At 35.6% G+C, this 24,943-nt stretch overlaps 1 protein-coding gene across 5 annotated transcripts in view; it reads right to left on the bottom strand.

Annotated features, from left to right (window-relative positions):
• SPATA17 (spermatogenesis associated 17) overlaps window positions 1-24,943 on the bottom strand; it is a 197,907-nt gene that overhangs the window by 99,449 nt on the left and 73,515 nt on the right. For 4 of the 5 annotated variants that reach the window (XR_006214212.1, XM_042976891.1, XM_042976890.1 and 1 more), the window contains 2 exons: window positions 21,255-21,378; window positions 18,752-18,814 (listed from right to left, as the gene is read on the bottom strand). Coding sequence is in view for 4 of the 5 variants with exons in the window: in XM_042976891.1 (XP_042832825.1) it covers window positions 18,752-18,814; window positions 21,255-21,378 (187 nt within the window). In the remaining variant the exon portion in view is untranslated. The remainder of the gene's footprint in view (window positions 1-18,751; window positions 18,815-21,254; window positions 21,379-24,943) is intronic. The other variant, XM_007072820.3, reaches the window with a different exon arrangement.

Genomic DNA, 24,943 nt, shown 5'->3' with positions numbered 1-24,943 from the left:
TTACATAAATGGGAGTCTATTGATTTTCACATTCTCCTTTAGAAGGTAAACTCGGGAGGAAGTCTTAAGCACGCCCTACTAGTACATGAAGTCTACAGAAACACACTTCATGGAAACACTGGTGAAAAACCACAATATTATAAAGAGACAGAGCTAGCATCAGATATGGCAGGGACATTGGAATTATCAGAACAGAAATTTAAAACAACTATGATTAATATGTTAAGGGAGCTAGTGGATAAAGTAGTTAGCAGACACGAACAGGTAGGCAATGAAAACACAGACATGGAAATTCTAAGAAAGAATAAAAAAGAAATGCCGGGGATCAAAAATATGGTAACAGAAATGAAGACTGCTTTTGGTGGATTTATTTGTAGACAGGACATGGCTGAGGAAGGAATCTCTGAACTTGAGGATATGTCAACAGAAACTTCCAAAATGGAAAGGCAAAGAAAAAAATGTCTGATACAAATATAACAAGAATATCCAAGAAAGGTAGGATAACAAAAGGTATAACATCACATCATGGGAACATCCAGAAGAAGGAAGAGAGAAAGGAGCAGAAGACATATGTGAAGTAATGGTGACTGAAGCTTTTCCCAAATTAATATCATACATCCAATCACAGATCCAAGAAGCTCAGAAAACACCAAGTGAAATAAATGGCAAACAAACACATAAACAAACATATACCTGGGCCCATCATACTTAAAATCTTATAAGAAGCAGAGGTGATAAGCACCTTACCTTCAGAGGAACAAATATAAGAATTACATTCAACTTCTCTTCAGAAACCCTGCAAGTGAGAGGACAGTAGAATAGAATACACCACCCAGAGTGAACCCTAATGTAAAAGATGGACTTCGGGTAATAACGATGTGTGGGTGTAGACAGTATATGGCAACTTCCTGACCAAATGTGTTGTGAACCCCAAACTGCTCAAATTTTAAAAAGCCTATTAAGAATAGTTAAGCCTATGCTTAGCCTATAACACAACAATTCCATCCTTGGGAATCTGTACAAGACAGATGAAAAAAATATGCCCACACAAAGACCTGCATGCAAATGTTTACAGCAGGATTATTCATTGATGCCAAAATTGAAATGAAACAATACAAATGTTCATCCACAGATTATTAACTGAATATAGTTATCTGGAGAACAGAACACTATCAACAATAAAGAGAAAGGAAATACTGATGTGTGCTATAGCATGGAAGAATCTCAAGAACATTATTCTAAATAAAAGGAGTTAGACACAATACCACATATTATGTAATTTCATTCGTATAAAATGGTCCAGAAAAGCAAATGTAGATTAAGACATGGGTATAGACACAGGTATATAGGAAATCTCTGTACCATTTGCTCCATTCTGCTGTGAACCTAAAATTGCTCTAAAACAATCTATTACAAAAAAAGCAAATGGTGCCATCAGCTCTGTGTCTTAAGCCAAAAACCTGAGAATCACCTTTGATGATGCATGGTCTTCCCCTGTCCCTTATAGCCAACCCAGCAACAAGTTCTATTCATGCTACCTCCAAATTCCATCTTGAATCCATAGGTATCTATTTAGGCCCACAGCCAATACCTTTATTCAAGCAACCTTATTTACCAAAGTGCTTCAAACTGAAATTTAGCTCTTCTCCATCTGTTCAGCTTTGAACCCCACTTACCTTCAGGGGAAGCCAAAGCAATAATTAAAACGATTATTTTAGCCCCTAAAAAACTATGTGTATTTTTAATGCACTTAAAAATTCTAACAAATTCTGAACAAAGTCCCTTTTTTCTGTTCCAACCTCTTTTAAGTCACGCTTTCTATCCCTCACTATCTCCCATCCACATTGGTTTTCATTTCCTCACAACATGCCAGGCTACTCCATGACTCAAATTCACAAAATGTTTTTCCTATCTGCTTATTTGCCTGGCCAAAGTATACTCATCCCTAAGAATTCATATTAAATCTCACTTGTTTGGAAAGACCTCTTGTCACCTCCCCCCCCATATACTTTGTCCTGTTATATTTTTTCTCCCTCTCAAAATCTTGTTCATTTTCTTCCTGGAACTTACAACTTCTAATTGTACACATATATGACTTTGCTTTTTGATGTTTATCTCCCCAATTATCTAGAATTTAAGCTCCATCAGGGCAAGAACTATGTCCATTTTATCGGCCTCTGTGTACTTAAGTTTGTGGTTCTCAAATCTGGCAACATAGGACAGTTATTTGGGGAACCTGATAAATACTATGTCCAAGGCCCAACCTAGACCAACTCAACCAGAATCTTTGAAGCAGTCTGGGCATTAGTTGAGTTTAATTCTGTGTTTTAAAGCTGATGTGCAGCCAGAATTGAGAACCCTGACTTATAGCCTATCTTAATATCTGGCTCAGAGTAGACCATCAATCCATATTTATCTGAATAAGGAATATAGACCAGCAGTCTGGGAAAATGCGAAGACCGTTTATTGAAAGGTAAGAAGAAAGAGCAGTGGAAATAGAAGAATGACATGGACAGGGAGCATTCTACAGAACCAGAACCAGAGGACATTGATAATACGTTTATTAAGAAGAACGTAAGAGAATGTGGACTTACAGAAAAACTTGGGCTTAGATCCCAGGCAGAGAAGGTGGAAAGAGGGGACAGTCAGGCAGGGATATTACTACCTGTTTTGGATTTATTCGAATTGAGCTTCCCCCAAATCCAGGTTGAAAGGTCCAGTGTAGAGCTGGAAGAGTAGGTCCGGAACTTGGGAAAAAGGTCATAGGTGGCAAATGGAGTTGTTTTCTGAATTGAAATAGCTGAATGTATGAAAATGAATGGGGTCGCTGAGGGAGAGCATGTGGGGAATTCAGGGGGACGGTCTTAGGAGTGTGCACATGTAAGAGATGAGTAGGCGAGGAGAAGCCCATGAAGGACACTCAAAAGAGCAAACGGCGAGGGAGGAGAGGCAGGACGCAAGGGAGAAGACGGTTCCGTGAAGGAGGTCAGCAGTGTCAGAGGCTCGGGAGAGGTGGAACAGCATGGGGACAAAGAATGCACCACTGGCATGGTAATTAGAAGGTGACAGGTGACCTCCACAGAAGCAAACTGTGTTCTTGTGGCACCAATCACATCGTAATTCATTGAATGTCAGGAGAGAAAAAGAAGTAGAGACTGATTTGAGTCTTTTAAATATAGGAATATTATCATGACTCAGAAAATCGTGGGACTAAAAGAACATTTTTCCCCCAGTCAGGATTTCCCTTTATATTGCATTTTGAAAGAATTTCTGAGAGAAGATTCCACGTAAAAGACTTTCTGGGAAATCTTTCCCACTAAACAATCCTTTTGTCTTTTTCTCTGTAAATGTCAGGTCACTATTCTACTAATCCCTGTAAGGAGTGGATGAAAGTTGCTTATTTTCTTGCTTAGGAAAATTTTCTAGGCCTTCTCCTTTTCCTAACACATAGAAACTCCCTTCCCCACCTCCAAAAAAACCAAACAAACAAACAAACAAAAAAAAACAGCTTCATTTACTTCCTCCCCTCCTTGATCTGCTACCTTGGCACTCTCTCCAGATTTGGCTTTGATTCCTGCTTTTCTATGTGAGTCACAGCATTGACAGTTTATAAATAATTATAAAATACTGGAATTAGTATTGATACGGATATATAACCATACTGAGAATAGACTATTCTGTGGGGTCAGGATGGCTGGTGTTTAAGACGCGTGAAGGAAGACAAGGAACGTGCCTGGTGTGTAAGATAAAGGAAGGCATTCCTAGAACACAAAGATTTGCAAAGGAATAGAAACTTTAAGTGACTTTGATATTAAAGAACTATAAATAGCCCTATATAATGTCAGAGTAAACAGATACACAAGAATTACTGAAGAAGACTGAGAAGAAATGATGAAAGAGTAGAAGAAAAAGCTGATCGTAAGGTCATCAAGGCCAACGCAACTTGGAATATCTCAGGTGTGATGAGCCAGGTGCAAGACTCCCAAAGGTTGGTGGATTTAAAATTAGGAGATTCCTGGGTGACCTCACCAAAAATTATTCTGAATAGTGCAGTGCAAGTGGACACCGAATTCCACAACGATTGGAAAATTCCCTATTGCAATGTCTCAAACACCCAATTTCTACATGTTCTGCGCTGGCTTATTATACATACCAGTAAAGTATGAATGACTTAAGAAAAAATAGTAAAGGATGTTCCACCACCCACCCCAAACCTTCCATGGTATACCATTTCCACCCCCCTCAGAAACCTATTATTTTCTCTTGCCCAGTTCTTCGTTTTTTTTTTTTTTTTAAATGCTTGTTTATTTATTTTTGAGAGACAGAATACAAGTAGGGGAAAGGGAGAGAGAGGGAGACACAGAATCCAAAGCAGGCTCCAGGCTCTGAGCTGTCAGCACAGAGTCCGATGTGGGGCTTGAACCCATGAACCTTGAGATCACGACCTGAGCCGCAGTCAGACGCTTAATGGACTGAGCCACCCAAGTGCCCCTCCCCACCCTTTGCTCAGTTCTACACACGATTTAATTTAAAAATGATTGCAGGGGCGTCTGAGTGGCTCAGTCAGTTGAGTGTCCGACTTCAGCTCAGGTCATGATCTCAAGGTTCGTGGGTTTGAGCCCCACATCTGGGCTCTGTGCTGACAGTTTAGAGCCTGGAGCCTGCTTTGGATTCTGTGTTTCTCTCTCTCTCTCTGCCTCCTCCACTCATGCACTGGCTCTCTCAAAAATAAACATTAAAAACTGAAAAATAAATAAAAATAAAAATGATTTCATAGTTTGGGTTTAAAAGATGACTTTCAAGACAATTAGTTGCTAACAGAAAAATACAGAAACCGTCAACAGGATTGAAAACTTTCTTTTGTTAAAGAAAATGTACTAATAGAAAGGAGCATTTGTCAAACTATATTCCCAGTGTTATCTGGGGCTCTGTAAGAAACTGATTTCCCAAGAGTCTTTGAAGAAAGATTTCTTAAGCAAACAGGAGGAAGCCATTTTAAGTTTTATCAAAAGTATAGGATTGACTGCCTCATGGGGAAATGCTATGTTGCCTTAATCTGGTTGGCTACAATCTTGTGACCAGATCTCAAAGACCACCTCATTTTCAGACTACTGTGCTCTCACACAGTCTTTTTCTGTAGACCTGTGGCTTCCTGTATGGAAATTATTAATTAGTGCCTATTAGGTACAGATTATACCTGCCACTTTGTGATAATTGAGCTGAATGATTAGGATTTTTTCACTTTTCTGTGTTACCCTTAAATAAAAACTTTATCTTTTTTGGGTTATCTTTTGCTTTCCTGTTTTGTTCTGACCTCCTTGGTGGTAGGGAGCCCAGAAAATTACACAATGCTTCACAATTGTGCTATCTTTTATCTCAACTCAAACTGTAAGACCCTCTCGCGGTAACACAATTTGGCCACAAACACAATTAAAGGGAAAGTGATTTAATCAGAGGAAGTTGGCCAACACAATATTTTGATCAAAAAAACTGATCTCGTGTAAAATGAATAAAGTCTAGTCTCTGGCGTTGGGGTGTACTACTGAGTTGTTTCACAAGTTGTTATGTGGGCTTTTTGTCATTTCATTCCTCACTTCAAAAACATGAAGAATACCTCCCTTGTACTTTTTAACACATTACTTCATTTCAGTCTATTATATCATTACTGTGCTAATGAAAATAAAGAACAGGTGCAGCAACTTGAATTTCTCTACAATAAGAGATAATTGGATCAAACACCTATTTATCTATTTGGTTTTTGGTCAAAATGCTCATGCTCAAATAATTATCTGCCAAATTAATCCCAGCTCTCCTTTATGTTCTCTTTTATACTCATCTTCAACTACCGTTATTTCTTTTCCCAACAATTCTGATCCCTTGACTGTAATCCTTTCAACCTTGCCCTGTGAAATCCCTCTCCCATCTATGCTAAGCAACTTCTCTTTGCACCCAAAACTTTTCAATAAATATATTCTCTACCTTCTTTTTTTTTTTCTTTTTTATTACAACTGGAACTTCCTTTGCAGGCCCACTGAACAAAGCATTTTAGAACTCCCCTGTATCATAGTGACCAGGGAGAGATTTGCATTTTCTTAGTTCACAATGTCACTTTCAAACCAGTACTCATTGACCTTCTTGAAATATACATATGCAATCTTTTGTCCTTCCTTGCAGTTATCATTTGCCCATATTCATGATAGCCACTGGCACTTAGTTCAGTCTTCCTTTCTACTATGTGATGGGGGATAATTTTAGGTATGTCATGCATAGGTGGGGGACCCATCCCAACAGCATAGATTCATGGTTCTTCTACTCCTTCAACTTCACTGACCTTCACCTTTACACACTAGTACTGAGATCAAGAGTGAGATGTCAAAACCATTTGTATTCTTACAGATATCTCCTCATCTCAAATCAGAGGATCATAAGACAATGTGTAGTGGTGTTGAATACGACATCTATTGTTTCAGAATTTCAGCTGATGCCTCAAAGGCAAAAATACTTAAAAGATGATATAAGTACTCACCCTTATTCCTTTCCTCATGGCTCTTTTCCCAACAAGACAAACACAGTGCCCAGCAGCTATCCAGATGTACCCATGAAGGCTTGCCTGTCTTCCTGTGAGGGAGCCCTGCATCTTAGACTCATGCCTCTCACCTCCTGATGCTTAAAGAAACTGATAGGCTAATTCACACAAAGCATAAAAAGGTAATAATACTGAATATATTGTCTAGTAGTTATCTTCAAATAAATAGAAATTTAAAGATATGATTTTAGCCATCATCCAGGAAAATAATGTTGAACTAGGACCTTTTTCAGTCCTTTTTAAACCATACCATAAAGAGAGAGTATGGTTTTGAAAACAGCCACATCTTAGTTTGAATTTCACTTTCACCCTGTCTAGTTATGTAACTTGGCTTATTTGGGGACATAAAAGGTTTTTTAAAGAGTTAGCTTCCCCTTTGCCTTTTCTTTGAATATAGGATTTGCCATTTTAAACACCACCTAGGGGGCACCTAGGTGGCTCAGTGGGTTGAGAATCCGATGATCTCAGGTCATGATCTCACAGTTCATGGGATCAAGCCTCGCATTGGGCTCTGTGCTAACAGTGTGGAGCCTGCTTGGGACTCTCTCTTTCCCTCTCTCTGCCCCTCCCCTGCTCATGCTTGCTCTGCCTGTCTCTCTCTCTCTCAAAATAAATAAGCATCTAAAAAAATTTAAAAACACATGAAATATTCTACCAAATATAGGCATCAGTTACTAAAAATCATTACATGTGTCAAGATGATTGTTTTATTTATAGTTTTTATTTAATTCAGAGAAGAAATAGTAAATAATTGAGACTGAAATAAAAGCTTCCTTTCTTGTTTTGAATGTGAAAAATATTGTAAATCTGAATTAGGACTCTTATTAGAAATAGCATAGCATGACACTGACATTAGAAATCCGGGACATTACAGTGACACAGTTGCTCTCCTTTATGAATTTGCTTACTTTAGAGGGAAGTAGATGTAACCATAATGCCGATGGTAAGTGTTATATTTAGACATGGAGATAAAAAGCAACAGCTGTGCCTTGTGAGGTCAGGGAAGGCCCTACAACAATTTTAGCATTCGGATAATTGTTGACAGAGCAGCTGATTTTTGTGTGGATATAGAAAGAAATAAACCAGGTAAAAAAAATTGAATCATTTTAATGATGTTAATTTAAGACTAATTCAGATGATCATAAATTAACTTATGCATGTAGAGCATAAGCATAAATAATAAGTATGAGCACAACAAAATTATATTATCTTAATGATTCACAATTTATTTCAAAGAGATACTAAAACTGAAATTATATGCATACGTATATATACATGTATTAATTTAAAAGTAGATGGAAAACAAAGCTGAATAAATTTAAGAGAAAAATATTTTTCAACTCATTAAAGGGACTAAAACTACAGGAATGCTTTACATTATATGAACACCTTGAAAATGTAACTTTTCTCTAAACTGAGAGAGGTCATATCCTTTCGGCAAGACTTTCCTTTCCGTATGACAACAGCAATGGAGACCTGCAGTTTATTTATTTTAGGCCCAAGAGATATTAACAGATTAAGACTTAAAAACAAATTCTTTCTCTTTTCTCCTTTCTTCACACCTTCCTTCCATTTTCTCACCTTTTATTTTACTGTCTGCTGCCATATTGTATAGATAACATGACTCCTTTTTGAGTGAAATACTTTCAACTGTCAAAAAATACATAGAAAAACCAATTGACAAGACTATTTAATAGAAAATATGCTACTTTATACTAACATGCTTAAAGTCACATTTGTCACAGCAAAATGAAGCTAAATTTTAATATATTTTTAAAGGTTTTTTTTTTAACGTTTTATTTATTTTTGAGAGAGGGAGAGACAGAGCATGAACAGGGGAGGGTCAGAGAGAGGGAGACACAGAATCTGAAACAGGCTCCAGGCTCCGAGCTGTCAGCACAGAGCCTGACGTGGGGCTTGAACTCACAGACTGCGAGATCATGACCTGGGCCGAAGTCAGCTGCTTAACTGACTGAGCCACCCAGGCGCCCCTAAATTTTAATATATATTTTTGAACAAACAATTGTACTTCCTCTTTGGTTATGTTCCTTTTGTGATTATAATAAATATATAAAATATGGTACAAACTTCCTATGTCTTTTAAAATATTTACCTACTAGGGGCGCCTGGATGACTCAGTCGGTTAAGTGTCTGACTTCAGCTCAGGTCATGATCTCACGGTTTCTGAGTTCGAGCCCTGCATCGGGCTCTGTGCTGACAGCTCAGAGCCTGGAGCCTGCTCCGGATTCTGTGTCTCCTTCCCTCTCTGCCCCTCCCACACTTGTGCTCACTTACTCTGTCTCTCAAAAAAAATTTTTTTAATTTAAATATATATATATATATATATATATATATATATATATATATTTCTCTACTTTATACTGTATAAAATCTCAAGGTCATAGATGATTTCTTGTGTTGGATTATATCTTAATTTACACTCCAATGTTAAGAAATACTCATGTTTTTAATAGTGACATTAATGATCAAATAAGCTACATTAGTCAATGTTTGAGAATTTTGACCACTGACTTAGTTAAGAGTTCATTTTAAGAAAACATTTGACAATATAAACTCTCTCCTTACGTCCCTAGTTTTAATACAAAGGAATGTTTTCGACTGTAGGGTACAGGGCTGGGGAAGGAGATATAAAGATTAAAGGAAGAAGAAGGGAAGAAAGAAGATGGAGTAATCCAAAGCCTGAGAATTTAAAATTTGGTTACTAGATATTCAGCTGAAATATTTCTAAAGTTTTCCAATCCAGAAGAGTGAATTCAATGTCAAGAGTGTAGGGAGAGCAGGGCTTATCGATACGAAGCTATTCTTTTGGACTTGCAGGAGAGCTAAGATAAATCATGAGCTGACGAACAGCGACAAAATCTACCTCTTCATTATTTATCCATTATAACAGAATCTAACTTCCAATTGGTCTCATTCTAAAATATTTCTGAAGTTTCTTAAGAAACTTAAGAAAAATAGTCATACTAATAATAGGAGTAAATCCTCAAATCTATCAAACTATTATAACCTTATTAGATCTAGTTAAAGCCATGGTATACCTTCCTTGTATTTCTAAGTTTTAGATTTCATGGTATTATAGTAGCGATAGCAAAAGGAACCAGAAAAACTCAGTCTTTTTTAATCAGTGAAGAAGTTGAAAAAAGTGATTGTAATTAACTTACCAACAACATTAATTTAATATGAAAGCAATAGAAATAAGCATACACCAGTTAACTGTGCAAAATGTTTGCATACAATTTAAAATATGGTGTGCCAGAGTATAAAAGGTAAGTAAAGGAACATTTTACATTAAAATAGGAAATGGGAAATACTTTTGTTACAAATGTTTTCTAATTCTTTTCTGACTTTTGAATTTCCTATTAAAGATTTGAAATTATATACAAACCTGTATTTGTGTATGTATATACACAGATGTCTATATAACACACATATATACATAGGTGTGTATATATAGATTATTTTTTAATACCTAGGATTGGGAGTAGAACTCTCTCTACTCCATAGCTAATATGTTAAAAATTTGCCCAGTCACTGGATGGAAATAAACAGACCCTGAGTTTGATGTCCAAAAAACACATAATAAATAGAGAACGAAAGAAAATCAGGTGCCTCAAATTTATGGGCAGGATTAAAATAATAGTGTTCTTTGAAATGTCTGAATGCTAAATTAGAAATCTGATATGCAGATGATTATTTATATAAAATAAAATTAAATTAAAAGTTAAAACTTATTTGAGCAAGTTTAACACAGTACAAAAATATAGTCCAACTAGAGGTGAAGTAACAGTTAAGTTGATTCAGCTTAATTTCTGGGGCCCTCATTTTCACAGGCTCTTTACAAGACAGAAGGAGGGAGCCTGGCAATGTGCTCACCTGGTTATGTTTTGTTGTAAAGTCTGTGAAAGTAAAGTATAAGTTCATTCCACTGTTTCTTATACTCTGACTTACCCTCTATCACACCTGGGTTGGGTGGCACAAGAGTGGCTATGGGCATGCTGGAGACTGAGCAAGAAAAAAACTAAGGTGGGTATATATTTAATTTAGGTTTTGCTGGATATATTTATGGTTTTTTTCCTGTTACTTCCAAGTATATTATTTTTATTTTTTTTATTTTTTTTTTTTAGGAATCCCAATGTAAGAATAACTTTCAGGAATATTCCTGAAACCACTGGGCAGACTCACCTGCATCATGAAAAAAGGTACAGGACCAGAGACTACACAGCAGTATGAACACCCTAACGTGTCTGGCCTGACATGCACCCTGATGTTTACAGCAGCGGTATCAACAACAGCCAAATTATGGAAAGAGCCCAAATCCCCACCAACTTATTAATGGATAAAGAAGACATGACATACATATACAATGGAATATTACTCAGCCATCAAAAAGAATGAAATCCTCCCATTTGCAACAACATGGGTTGACCTACAGTGCATTAAGTTAGTCAAAGACAAATACCATATGATTTCACTCATATGTGGAATTTAAGAAACAAAACAGATGAACATAGAGGAAGGGGGAAAAAGAGAAAGGAGGCAAACCATAAGACACTTAACTATATAGAAAAAACTGAGGGTTGATGGAGGAGGGGGGTGAGAGATGGGCTAAATGGGTGACAGACATTAAGGAGGGCCCTTGTTGGGAGGAGCACTGGGTGTTATACGTAAGCGATGAATTACTAAATTCTATTCCTGAAACAGTATTACACTATATGGTAGCTAACTAGAATTTAAATAAAAGCTTGAAAAAAAACCCAGAAAAACAAAACAACAATAATAACAACAGAAGGGAAGGAAGGAAGAAAGTAAGGAAGGAAGGAGAGAAGGAAGGAAAGAAGGAAGGAAGGAGGAAAAAAGGAAGGAAAGAAGGAAGGAAGGAAGAGAGGAAGGAGAGGAAGGGGGAGGAAGGAAGGGAGAAATAGAGGCAGGGTCTGGAGCCGAAGTATGTGGTTAATGGAAGAGAAGTGGGTTTTTCTCAAATGGAGAATTTGATTCTCATCATTTCCTATACAAAACAGAAGATCTCTCCTTTCAAAAATATACTCAATAGAGGCACATGGGTGGCTCAGATGGTTAAGCATCCTACTCTTGATTTTAGCTCAGGTCATAATTTCACGGTTTGTGGGTTCGAGCCCCGCATTGGGCTCTGTGCTGACAGTGTGGAGCCTGGCTGAGATTTTCTCTCTCTCTCTGCAATGTCCCCCCCCCCCCAACTTGCTCTCTCTCTCTCAAAAATAAATAAATAAACATTTAAAAATATACACTCAATAATGCAGCATATGCAAATGGAAACACATCATTTACCTTCTTATAGTAATAAAAACTTTAGATCAGTGTTCCTACAAAAGGGAATGAGTAAATTTCCTTTACTCACTACAGAATATAACAAAGTCACTGTCAAGTAAAGAAGCAATCAAAGAGTATGAAACCAAAATATGGTGAGCAAATATTAGAGAGCTATCAAGTGGTTAATACAACGACTACAATATTTAGATTTTGAGTTGTGAGGTATTCTCAGATGTTAAACTTTGAAATGTGCTTGAAATATTCACTCATCATAAAAAATATTCATCCTCCTGTATTTTGTAACTTTGTACACTTCTTGTTTCAAGGTAGATCCCAACATCTTATAAGCTTCAGGCCCCACAGCACATGAATCTGCCCCTGGTCACATGCACAGGAGGGGTATACAGTGTCTTTTGCTAAAGAATATTTTTGAAAATAAGTTTTAGAATGTAGCATGCTGGAAAGAGGAAAATACATATAAGAAGAGTAGCAGAGGCACTTTTCTAACTGAGTGGTCTCACTTTACATTAATTTTTATTTTTATTTTTGTCTCCATTTCTTAGATGCACAGTGGCTGAACGGTGGCAGGGAGAAGAGTAGGGGCACACACTTATTTGGGGACACAGTTTTTTTTTTTAACCACTTGCTTTGTCTCTTCAAAGAGTACTGACAATGGACAATAATCTTATCTCTTTCATACATTACAGGATAATAAAAACGATAATGTTAAAGAGGGAGGAAATAAAATGTAAAAGTTAATAGCTAATTCATTCGCCATGCTAGTTCAGTCCTTGGCCTTTTCTGAAGAGAGAACTGCCAATAGCAACAAATTATGTGATGGTTTTGTGATGTGGACGGTTCACTTGGGACCAAGAGCAAATGACCAAACTTGAGGACCTGCCTCTTAAACTATGGATCCAAAGACCGTCGGGTCAGATCTTTATTCACTACATAGTCTTCTTGAAAGAATAAATCTGCCAAGTGTCTAGAGGAAAAATGACTACCAAACAATAGTCTTTTAGTCACCAGAATGATAATTGCTACTTTCATACAATATTGTGGGGATAAATATAATAAAAGTGCTTTGAGCTGTTCACAGAAAGGCGCCAGAGAAATCTATATTATGTTCTCGCTTGCTTCTTTCAATCTTTGATATGCAGGCCCTAGCTTTTCTCTTTGTCCGTAAACTCATTCAAATCAATTTTCTTCTAAGTACTAAAACATTTCAGAGAAAGGGTAAAAAGAGAGTTCAATGAATTGAGGGTAACTCAAGGAAAATGTACACTCAGAATGCTAGTGTTTTGAGGGATAAAGAGACAGTCATAAACCTAGGGTAGAATTCCAAGTAGAGTTTACTTACGTGAATCACATATAGACACAGACGTAGAACCACGAACTCAATTTTCACTGTGGCTGTACTGTACTGAGGATGCCCCAACATCAGAGTTTAAATAAAATACTACATAACCTTGAGCAAGTTGCTTCATCTTCTAGACCAACTTTCTTTAATCTGTTAACAGAAAGAGCTAGAAAACTAATCTATAAAGACTCCATGCTGCTCTAGTATATTGCAGTGAAAGGTCCTGTCCTCTGTCAGTGTGAGTTCCTATTTTTATATTTTTCTCCATGGAAACATACAAACTACTGGGAAGTTTGCAAAACAAAAAAATCAAAATCAGATCCTTCATGTAAGACTTATGAGTGTACTACTCCATACTTCCCTCATTCTCACTTTTACTGCCAGACCTTTTCAACTCCAATAGAAATGTGTCAAAACTAGGGATGAATAATTTAAGAATTAAGAATTCATTGTTGAGAATGCTGTGTGATGTAAGAAAGAAAGAAGAGGTATCTAGAATGAAATAGTTAACTAGGGACACTAAAGAGCAGTGATGCTAAACAAAATGGCAAAATTGTTAAGTTTCTTTTATGTGTGCTAATTTTCTTTTCAGTGCCTTAAATACAGATTTTTCTCCCCAGAAAGTCCATGGAGTCATCATATACCTTAGCATCTCTAGGTCTCTTCGTTACCAACCTTATGCCCATTTTGGTCTTCATATTCCAGGCACTGGACATACTTTTCTTCCCTCCTCTTATGATAATCTAGTCCCGGTTATTGTCACCAAGCTATACTAATAAGACACCTCAACAGCTGTCTCCTTCTTGGAAGTATTTTAATTTAATAAGGGAAAAGAAATGTATTTTTAATGATAAAATAATGGCAAAATCCAAGTGTTAGCGGAAAGTATGTGAGATGTTGATTCTTTTTGGGGAGTTGGGGGTGGTAATAGGGAAGCTTCTGAATTTCCGGAATATGACAAGCCGCAAGAAATCACCTATCTCATAAAGAGATCCTTATGATGAATGTTTCTAGGGTATAAAGTCAGACTGTATCAGGACGCTCATCCTGAGAAGGAAAGGAAGATAAGGCTAAATAGGCAGGGTAGAGTCAGATTCTTCAGAGTTTTAAAGGCTTATGCTGAAAACTTTGGATTTTATCCTACAGACAACAGAATCTTTGGAGGTTTTCAAACTGCAAAGAGACATGACATAAAAAAAATACCATTTTAGCAGAATTTATCTGATGGTAGTATACTGGGACAGAGAGGAAAAGAATGAACAAAAAGAAAATCATTTCAGAGATTATTACCATTGTCCAGGGTTCAGGAAATGGACACGATGGAATTTATTTAAAACATACCAGGAAGAATAAATGGAAAGAAGTTGGTGATTGTACAAAATAAATGAAAAAGAGACAAAGATTTAAAAAATTGGGGTGACTAGGAATAGTTTAGATCATCGATCAAAATAAAGACTGATTTGGACAAATAAAGAAAAAAAAAACGCATAAAGAAAAAAAAAGCTAAAAAGAAGAACCAAGGAATCATGCGAATGCCGCAAATCAAGTTGCATCAAACCATGAAGATCGTACATGTAAGACTCACTCTAGCGGGTACTATTAAAGCCACACATATCAAGGCGTGCATCCTTTTGTATGTACATCATGGAAATGCAGAGGTGAGGGATAGGATGGTGGAAGGGAAAAAGAGAGAGGGGAGGTCCAGCTTAGAAGCGAGACAGGAACAAAATTACTATTTTGAAGTCAAAGCAGTAGTTTTCAGACAAAGATCAAAAGCTGTAAAAGTGTACTCCAGAGAGTCATTACAGCAATGCAGTCAACACCACACTGGAGTTTCCCCACCACGGCTGTGGTATACCACTGACTACGGAAAATGTCTTCTGGGAAGGCTCTCCAAAGATGCTTTCCGAATACACCATATACACAAAGACATCTCTCTCTCTCTCTCTCTCTCTCTCTCTCTCACAGACACACACACACACACACACACACACTCACACACTCACACACACACACTCACACACACACGTGCATGTGCACAGGTACACGCTGGCAGGCTGCCATTCTTCTGTTACTTCATCACTTCAAATTAAAAGTGAGCAATTACTGGATTCCTGGGTGGCTCAGTCTGGTAAGCGTCCGACTCTTGATTTTGGCTCAGGTCATGATCTCATGGTTGAGAGCGAGCCCGTGGGCAGGGGCAGCACAGGGTGGCGGGGGCGGGGAGGGGTGACAGTGCAGAGCCTGCTTGGGATGCTCCCTCCCTCTCCACCTCTCTCTGCCCCTCACCCTACTCATGCTCTCTCTGACAAATAAAGATTTTTTTTTATGTGAGCAATTACATATTATTTATTTTTTTTATTTAAAAAAAAAATTTTTTTTAACGTTTATTTATTTTTGAGACAGAGAGAGACAGAGCATGAACACGGGAGGGGCAGAGAGAGAGTGAGACACAGAATCTGAAACAGGCTCCAGGCCCTGAGCTGTCAGCACAGAGCCCGATGCGGGGCTCGAACTCACGGACCGCGAGATCATGACCTGAGCCGAAGTCGGCCGCTTAACCAGCTGAGCCACCCAGGCGCCCCATATTAAGTATTTAATACATGTAGGGCACAGAAGCTCCCCATTTATGACGCTGGGGGGCTAGAGTTGAAAGTAATAAATAACTTCAAAGATTTACTATATTTCTTAACAGTTTTTTCACCTTATAAGATTTGTCTTATAAACATGCTATCCATACCAGTATGTTATCCATATCAACAGGGTATCAATTAATTTTTGTTACATTAAGTTTGTAAAATTAAGCTATTTTTCTTTTGTGTACACATATGATTTGACAACATTTTGTAAAATAAGTTGCTGAAATCATTTCTTTCTCTCAAAAAATAAAGTAATTAAAGAGAATGGTCTATTAATATTCATTGGGGCATGGGGTCTTTTTAAAGAATCCTAAATAACTGAAAATCATTACCTCAGTGTCCATTTAAAAATTTTCACTACCCATTAAAGAAAAAACATTGAAAACCTACTATATAAATGATGACATGAAAATTACTTCTGTAAAATGTGTGCAAACTCTATTTAATTAATAAACTTTCATTTTAGTTTTAACTTGAATATGTATAAACTATTAAAAACCATTGTTATAAAATAAAACACATATAGTTATAACATACTTAATCACGAATATATTTTGTACCTATCCTTTTCCATGAGCATATTGAAATAAAAAACAGGGTTATATTTTTCACTGATCAGGAAACAATGTATATAACTGTATACAATATCCTATATTTTGAAATATTAACTGTTTATGATGTGGATCTTGAGTTTTCTATTTGTATCTGTAACTCTGCTGTTCTCCCGGGCAGGATCCATAAAAATTCCGGCAACATTTTAGAGGCAGTATCTTCTAATGAATCCAACAATAGGCCTTTGCATGTATCCACCAGTAGGTGGAGCAGACAACATAATTTATTACCCAAGAACAAGGACAGGGAATGAAAGTCAGTTTATTTGGAATAAAACAAATCTGCAAATGAGATTTTCTTCAAAGGAAATATGTCCTGTATGTGTTAGATTCAGCTTGACTGGTTACTGAATCAAAATAAATAACTTTATTAAATAATCAATCTTTGCAGAAAGATAAATTAAATTTACAAATGGAAGCAATGTTTGCATTTTACTTATTCAAATCAACTGAAATTAGCTTTCTTTTTATAAAACTTTTACAGGGACAAAGATTTTTTTGATGTGTTCATTTAATAAGGGCGCTAAACCCAATCCTGTTTTACAGGTGATGGGGTGCATAACAAACAGTACTTTCTGGAAAATATAATTGACTAATCCTATTATGTCTGTAGCAACAAATTAACCTTATTACTACTAGTAAATGGTGATTGATTATTTATGCAAATAAGTTACCATGTTCAGCTTTCTGATTGAAATAAACATATACAAAAGGTGCTTTAATATGACTTGAACTTTTTAATTAATAAAACCCTGAGGGGTCTATTAATTCACTCATTGCAATATTAGTTATTTACTTGTGTAATTCCTATTAGTGCTAACATATTTGCTTGCATAAAGATGAGATACTTAATATCAGTTAAAATCAAGATAGATTTTAGAACTATTTTAACATATGCATTAGATTTACACTAACATTGACTTTGAAACTAGGTTATCAGTATGAATGTATCAGCATAATAGTCCCCCAAACTATTAATATATTAAATAACACATGACTTCATTTATTATCTACATATGAATTCACAAATACAATTTTGGCTTAGAAAATTCCTTTCCTTTTCTAAAACATTCTTTGTCTGAATTAATGTTTTATTTCTACTCATCTAAGTGAAGCTACATCAGGCCTATGAAAATTTAATTCAAAAATTAGTATTCTACAAACTATCATTATATATCATTATAAATCACTCCTTAATTATTGAAATCACTAATAAAATAGTTCCAAAAAGACTAGCATTATTCCTTTTAAATACATCTGCAAAACTTTTCCTGTTCTGAGATACTTTGTTTAAAAAATTATTTACACTTGAATATTTATTCAGCAAATTTTCAAATAACTACGCAAGTTAAGAGTTAATACTAACACAAGCCTTTAAAAATACCCAATTCGTATTTGGCTTTTATTTTGGACTTAAATGTGAATTTAATACAATTTGAAATCAAAACTCTTAAAGTAAGCAATGCAATTAAGCTGTAAACATCTCAGAGATGTTTTAAAATTTGCAGCTTAATTTCTCCCCAATAGCCAAGTCATGCTGAGAAAATCAATAATAATACTTACATTGAAACATGTGTCTTTCATTCTCTAATCCTTCCTTGGTTTAGGGAAAATAAAGATTTTTGTTAAATGGAATCAGCAAAATGATAAATATAAATGGTTGTTAAATTCAATGTGAATACCTATATAAGCTGTAATTGAAAGGTGTCTATTTCTTTCTAGTAAAAAAGTTTATTTGGCATTGGACTGAAATCAGAGTGAATGCCCTTTGTGGTTAAGGATCATACAGTATACATTTATATGTCCTAGTCAGATAGATTATAGATACTCAAAAATATGTCATTTGAAATAATTGATGGACTTTAAAGTTAAGGTTTATATTCAATATATTTATTAATGTTAGTGTTGCATATCTTTATTTAGGTTAAGATGTAAAATGCAGGAAGGGGATATTGGGGGAAGAGCATTATAAATATTTCTAATAATTTTTATGAATAACTAAAGGAAAGGAAAGCAAAGAAATGACAACATGAATGCTTCGGACAGCTAGCAAAGACAGACGAAAATCAAAGTGTAGACACTTTGTTTATCCTCCATAGGTTAAATTCCAATAATATGATCATTACCATTTACTGAATGATCTTTAAGGACCAGGTAGTAGTTTAAATATGTTACATTCAATCCTCATAATGTTCTTTCAAAGTGCAGAGTGAAACAGACAATTCCAGGTAATCTCCTAATATCTTACCCTAAGTAGGAGAGTTTGGAGACTAATGTCAATACCCATACTCTTTCTACTGTACCACAGTGCCTGAAAAAAAAAAAAAATCATTCTATTGGATGCTAAGAGTTCGGGAGACAAGGGATCATTAAACTAAAGTTTATATACGTAGCTATTACCAGCACTCCGCAAGATATAAACAAGAAGAAAAATTAGCTAGAGCACTGACAGTTTGCATTTAACAACATAAATATACTTAAAACACAATCGTAATATTAAAAATTCATTAAGGTCCAGGAGGCAAGTCACATGGTCAAGTTTCTGAAATAATTTGTTAAACCAGGTGCTTAATTTTAAAAGTGAAATGAAATCAAAATCGTTAAAGAAATAATGCATATAAAGTATCAACCATACTCTCTGGTACATGGTAAGTACTCCATGGATATTTGCTTTATTATTTTTGTTAGTAAAACAACTAAGTCTTTATGGACTTCGTAAAATATTCCACTATGTACTCGATATCTAAGTAACCCTAGATAAAAGAGAATTAACAAATGTTTCCATTAAATCTGATTTTACCATTTAAAAAATTATTTCTGCTATTACACTACCTGTTGTAAGTATAAACAACACAATTAGACCTCAGATTAAGAAAGATTCAAAGCATAAAAGGGGTTCAGAGTTATCAAAATAAACAACTGTACCCAATAATTATTATCAGGTTTCAAGAATTAAAGTATATATTTATAACTCCCTTAGTTTCATCAAAATTGAAATTACTAATAACTAAAGGTAAAAAAAAAGAATTTGTGATTTGTGAGTCTACATTTTAAAAACATGTAGCCCACTAATCAAACAGATAAAATTTTTCATTGTTGGGGTGCCTGGGTGGCGCAGTCGGTTGAGCGTCCGACTTCAGCCAGGTCACGATCTCACGGTCTGTGAGTTCGAGCCCCGCGTCGGGCTCTGGGCTGATGGCTCAGAGCCTGGAGCCTGTTTCCGATTCTGTGTCTCCCTCTCTCTCTGTCCCTCCCCCGTTCATGCTCTGTCTCTCTCTGTCCCAAAAATAAATAAACGTTGAAAAAAAAAAAATTAAAAAAAAAAAATTTTTTTTCATTGTTACGGATTTATAATCAAAACTGAAAATACCTTGACTTTTTATTTTTTTTTTAATTATCTTTATTGCCTAGGTATTTAGAGTCTGAAGACCTCAGTTTGAGGTGTCTTTTTGTGTCTCTGAACCAGTCACATCATTGTCTCTGAGTTTCAGTTTTCTTATCTGTTAAATGAAGATAACTCAGCTATACAAATCCAAGTAAATATAAAGACAGTCATCATTACTGAAAAGTACTGCTAATTAGAGACCACCAGATAGAGGCTAGAAGTGCAGTTCTCTGTTCTGAATGTACATGACCAGTCCAGGACTTAATGTTGTTGTTGGTGTTGTTTAAATATTTTATTTTTGAGAGAGAGAGAGAGAAACAGAGCATGAGTGGGAGAGGGGCCGAGACAGAGAGGGAGACACAGAATCCGAAGCAGGTTCCAGGCTCTGAGCTGTCAGCACAGAGCCCCACGCGGGGCTCCAACAAGGGAACGGTGAGATCATGACCTGAGCCGAAGTCGGAAACTCAACCCACTGAGCCACCCAGGCACCCCAGGACTTAATGTTTTTGAATTTGGATGCCTCAAAGCATGACATTCAGTCCCAGATTGTACCCTCTACCGGCCTCCACCATGGACTTGACTTGCCCATGTCTGAGACATCTGAATGTGTGACTCTGGCTGGAACATGACACTGTACTTGACCGTCTATAAGAAGAAATAAAAACCCACAAATTGCTAGTTTCCTGCCTAAAGCTCAAGTAACAGAACATCCCAACCCCCAAACTCCTTTGTTTTTTTTTCACCGTATTTCTTTGTGAGCAGAATATTCTACATGCAATGTATTTTTTCTTAGCGACTATGATGAGATCGAAGGCAAGAAAATTTTACCATTTATAAGAAAATACTTCTAAGTATTCTAAATTCCACATTTGTATATCTCAATATGATGATGTAATTTCTGAAGCAGTTTTGTTTCAAAGCTTTACTTGGAAACTTGCATCAACATTTGGAAAGGGTGCAAGAAGGGTTTTAATCTCAACATTAGCTCAAGGAAAAGAGAAAACATGAAAGCTGCCTCAGTTTCGTAACTTCTCAGTTCTTGATCAATTCGCAAAACAACAATCAGCCACTCAGAATGGGTTTTAAAAGCGAGGTTATGCCCTTGGTGTTGTGTTATCACAGCGGCACATCACCCTGCTGACTGGGACCTTTCTGCCAGCGTCACAGCGGCTGCCTCTATGAAGCTGCTGTCACGGACGAGTCATGGTGCCTGCGCACACCTACACAGAAGCACGAAATTGAACTCGAAGTAGTGTCTTTGTGATATCTTTTCAACAAGTCATGTCCCATTCAGCCTGCTACTTTATCTCTGTCAGGCTAAGGGCCCAAGTGGTTTACGGGAGCTGTCAGGGACAGGTCCACCAACCTGCTTTGTGCTGAGGAGGTAATGCATCTTTCGGGCTTGGTAATCTCTTTTCTTCTCTTCCCTTTCGAGGTTGGCCTTCTTCTCTTCCCTTTCTTTCATCTCTGCAAACTCCTCTAACGCCTCCCTGCATCAAAACAATCCGTAGTTATTTATGATACTAAAAAATCTGCTAACATTTTCATTCTTCCACTGATGATTATCAAGGAAGTTTGTGAGGGGCTACCATCATCCACATCCATCAAAATCAGCGGCGTAATCTATCTTACCTGCACATTCCACTGAATCTTTGCCATCTTTACAAAGCATTTAAGTGATTTTTCAGTGGTTAAATTCTTTAAATCAAATATCTCCATGTTATAATTAATTCAGTGGCTGAGGAAATAGATCAAATGCAAAGCAAGTGAGCTACTATGTTATCACTTTCTCGGTTGAAGATTGACTATTTTGGACATAGCTAAATATCCCAAGAAAACGTCTGAGCTACTGATTTCCTTTAAATTTTGATTCTGTATTAGGAAATCTCTGATCATTGAATTTGTATGCTAATGGGCTAATTTTGAGAGCATGATGGGTTTTTATACATATACTTAATTTTCTGTAAGTTTACTGCAGGTAACAGTTCAAATAATACCAACATGATTACATATATTATCCTGCACTTGAAAGGCTATTTTGTTCAATCATACGGATACTTAAAATAAAAGTTAAATTAGGTGAATAAGTTCATGGTTTTCTAGGTACAATAAACTCCATTAAAGTAATGAAAACTGCATCATTTCTGTGTATGTATACCTAAGACATTTAAACAAAAAATAAACTTTTCAAACACACTATGTGAAGAAAAACACCTGATAAATAGATTAAGATATTATCAAATATGGAAAGAGTAAATCCTTTCTTTTCATAGAACATATTTAACTATTCGTGTTAAAATGCTATCTTGAAATTATACTTTATTCTTTTTAAAAAGTAGACATATAACTTAGCATCCAGTTCTTGAAGTAAAATTTTAAGTAAATTGTCTGAGCATCTACCTCAAAGATGTCAAGGGAGAGTACAGGGAAAGATTCCAAAAATAATAATTAAAAAAAAAGATTTTCATTTCTACTTCAATGTCTAGAAATATTTTTGTTGCAATTTTCTGTTAAAGGCTACTAATACAATACTTCATACAAGGTTACTTATGAAACACACTGACGTTTAAAAATCACCATGCTATGCTATTGCAGCAGAGCAATTTTTTTCAACATAAGATTAAATTGCAAAATAAATGAATTACTTGGAGTGGCATGGCCCTCATTTTGCCACCCTTCTCTTGAAAATTGCTTATTAATATGAAAAAAGGAGTCAGAAAATAGCCTGTTTTACTTTATGCATAGTATTTTGGGGGCTTCTGCGCCCACAGAGCTGGGCTGGCTGCACATTTAGATTGTGTTGGCAAGCTGGTACAATGACCTTTCTGACCTGCATCTCAAGGCTATTATTAATCGCTAAGTAACCTGGTAAAGCCAAACAAATTTGTTTCCATTGAAAGGATCTCTATCTGTGTCTGAGAATTTGTTCTGTACCAAACAAACCTCATTAACTGTGTCCATTTTTGACAAAGAACCAGGAGTTAGAAGGATTGGTGACCTTTCTTTGTCCTTAAGGTACAAATTTCAAGGCAGTTACATATGAATAAATGAGAATTATTATTTTTTTTTTTTTGGCCAGGAAAAATAACAATCACATGTTACATAAAAAAACGAAATACATTATTAATTTTCATCTTTACTTTTAATATTACGTAAAAATCATTTCTTCTATAATTCCTCTTATAAGTCTTTAAGATAATTTAAAATAACCAATGAACTGCCACTACAAGGATAATTACTCAGATATGCGTGTATCCAATTTTATGTCATTCCAAAGATAAGCACAGTAATTTTCCGAGCAATCACAAAAATACAAAAAAAAAATCTACAAAGAAGTTTGTGCTCTATAAATGATTTAATGAATAAGAAGAGATCTTACATCAGAAGGAAAAAAGGCCCAATATAATTGAACACACACATGAACAGGTAAAGTGCAAAGAAGTAATAGGATTTGGATACAAAATCAAAAGTGTAGATTATTTGCTATAGTAAAAACAGTCCATCTTCTGGATATGAAAATGTAAAATAAAAACAGCCATGTACTCAGGGAGCTTGATAAGGAAAGCTAAAACTGAAAGTCCTATAAAAGAATGTCAGTTTCCAATATGTTAACGATAACACACAGTAAACCCAGAAGGAACTGGGAAGCCCTAAAAATAAATCCAAGAAATCTGACAAAACACTAGAAAAGCTAACCTTGGGTAATCTCAAAACACAAAAGTAATTAATTTCATACATTTGTACAATTTTTGAAAAAAATCAATCTTATGTCCCTGATTTATTGCCATACTTGAGAGTGTACAGATATATTGAACATCACAGTTATATTCATGTCAAGTCCTCTTTGTTTAATGACCAAGTAGGAAGAGCTGAATAAATTTCTATCCCTGATATACAAGTTTTTGTTACATCAGTAGTGATGAAGATGTGTCTCAGTGTAAAGAATGTAATAAAAAATTATGATCCCATTAAAGATTAAATGATGGAAACCATTCTAACTAGGTTTCTTTATAAAATTATAAAAATTATGATTTTTTTCACCCAGTGATTTTTTTTTAATGCAGAACTTTTAAAACACTTAATTTTTTTCCCAAATAATTCCGGGTTGTTTTCAATATTTTTTCTCATTTCAGGTATATATATGGTCTTATTTCTATCCTTAAAAAACAGTCCTGTGATATATATGGGGTAGGTGTTACTAATTACCTTATTTTACAAATATGGAAACACATAAAGGGATAAAATGATGTACTCTGAATAACAAATCAGTTAATGGCAGAAATGGAGTTAGAATCGTTAGATTGACAGATTCTATAATTGCAGATCTAAAAGCTATAGTCATCCTGATGCAAGAAATACTATGCAGAAGATATTTTTTTTATTGAATGAATTACATATATTTTCTTTTCTTTTATGATCCTATTTTCTACTATATAGTTAAAGAAACTTAGGTAAGTCCTAGGACTTCCTCCATCACTTTTCATATATATAAAATGTTTTATGATATCAGTTTAAAAATGAAGGTAAAAATTTCCAAAACTTTTGTAAAGCTTTACCTATTTGAGTACATTTTGCTAATGCTAGTGATATTTATAATGATAAAAATTTACATATTCTAATTATTATAGTAATAATAAAAATAAAATAGCCATTTGGAAGCAATCCAGTAGTCAGCACAGACTCTGAAATGACACCTGGTTATAAACTCTGTTATGCTATTTACTAGCTGTTTAATATCTGAGTCTCAATATCCTCACCTATAAAATGTAAATATATTAGTATTAGTTTCTTCTTCAACAAGCTGTTGTGAAGAACAAATACATCAATCTATGTAAAATACTCCGAGTGGGGCTGGCACATAGGAAGCCACTACGTAAATGTTGGCTATATATTGAATGTTTACTCCAGGCCATGTTCTAGGCTACTGACTTTATCTACTCAACTGGATACCGATCTTTTATATTTTCTCAAATTCCTTCGGTGATTTCATCTTTTTCCTCTCCTGATCAGTGTGTAATTAATGGAAGAAATTCCATGATGCAAAGCAAGGAATCT

Source organism: Panthera tigris, chromosome F3 (assembly GCF_018350195.1).
Source record: "Panthera tigris isolate Pti1 chromosome F3, P.tigris_Pti1_mat1.1, whole genome shotgun sequence".
Classification (NCBI taxonomy): Eukaryota; Metazoa; Chordata; class Mammalia; order Carnivora; family Felidae; genus Panthera; species Panthera tigris.
The sequence above is the reverse complement of the archived record's forward strand: the minus strand, read 5'-3'. Positions and strand labels throughout refer to the sequence as shown.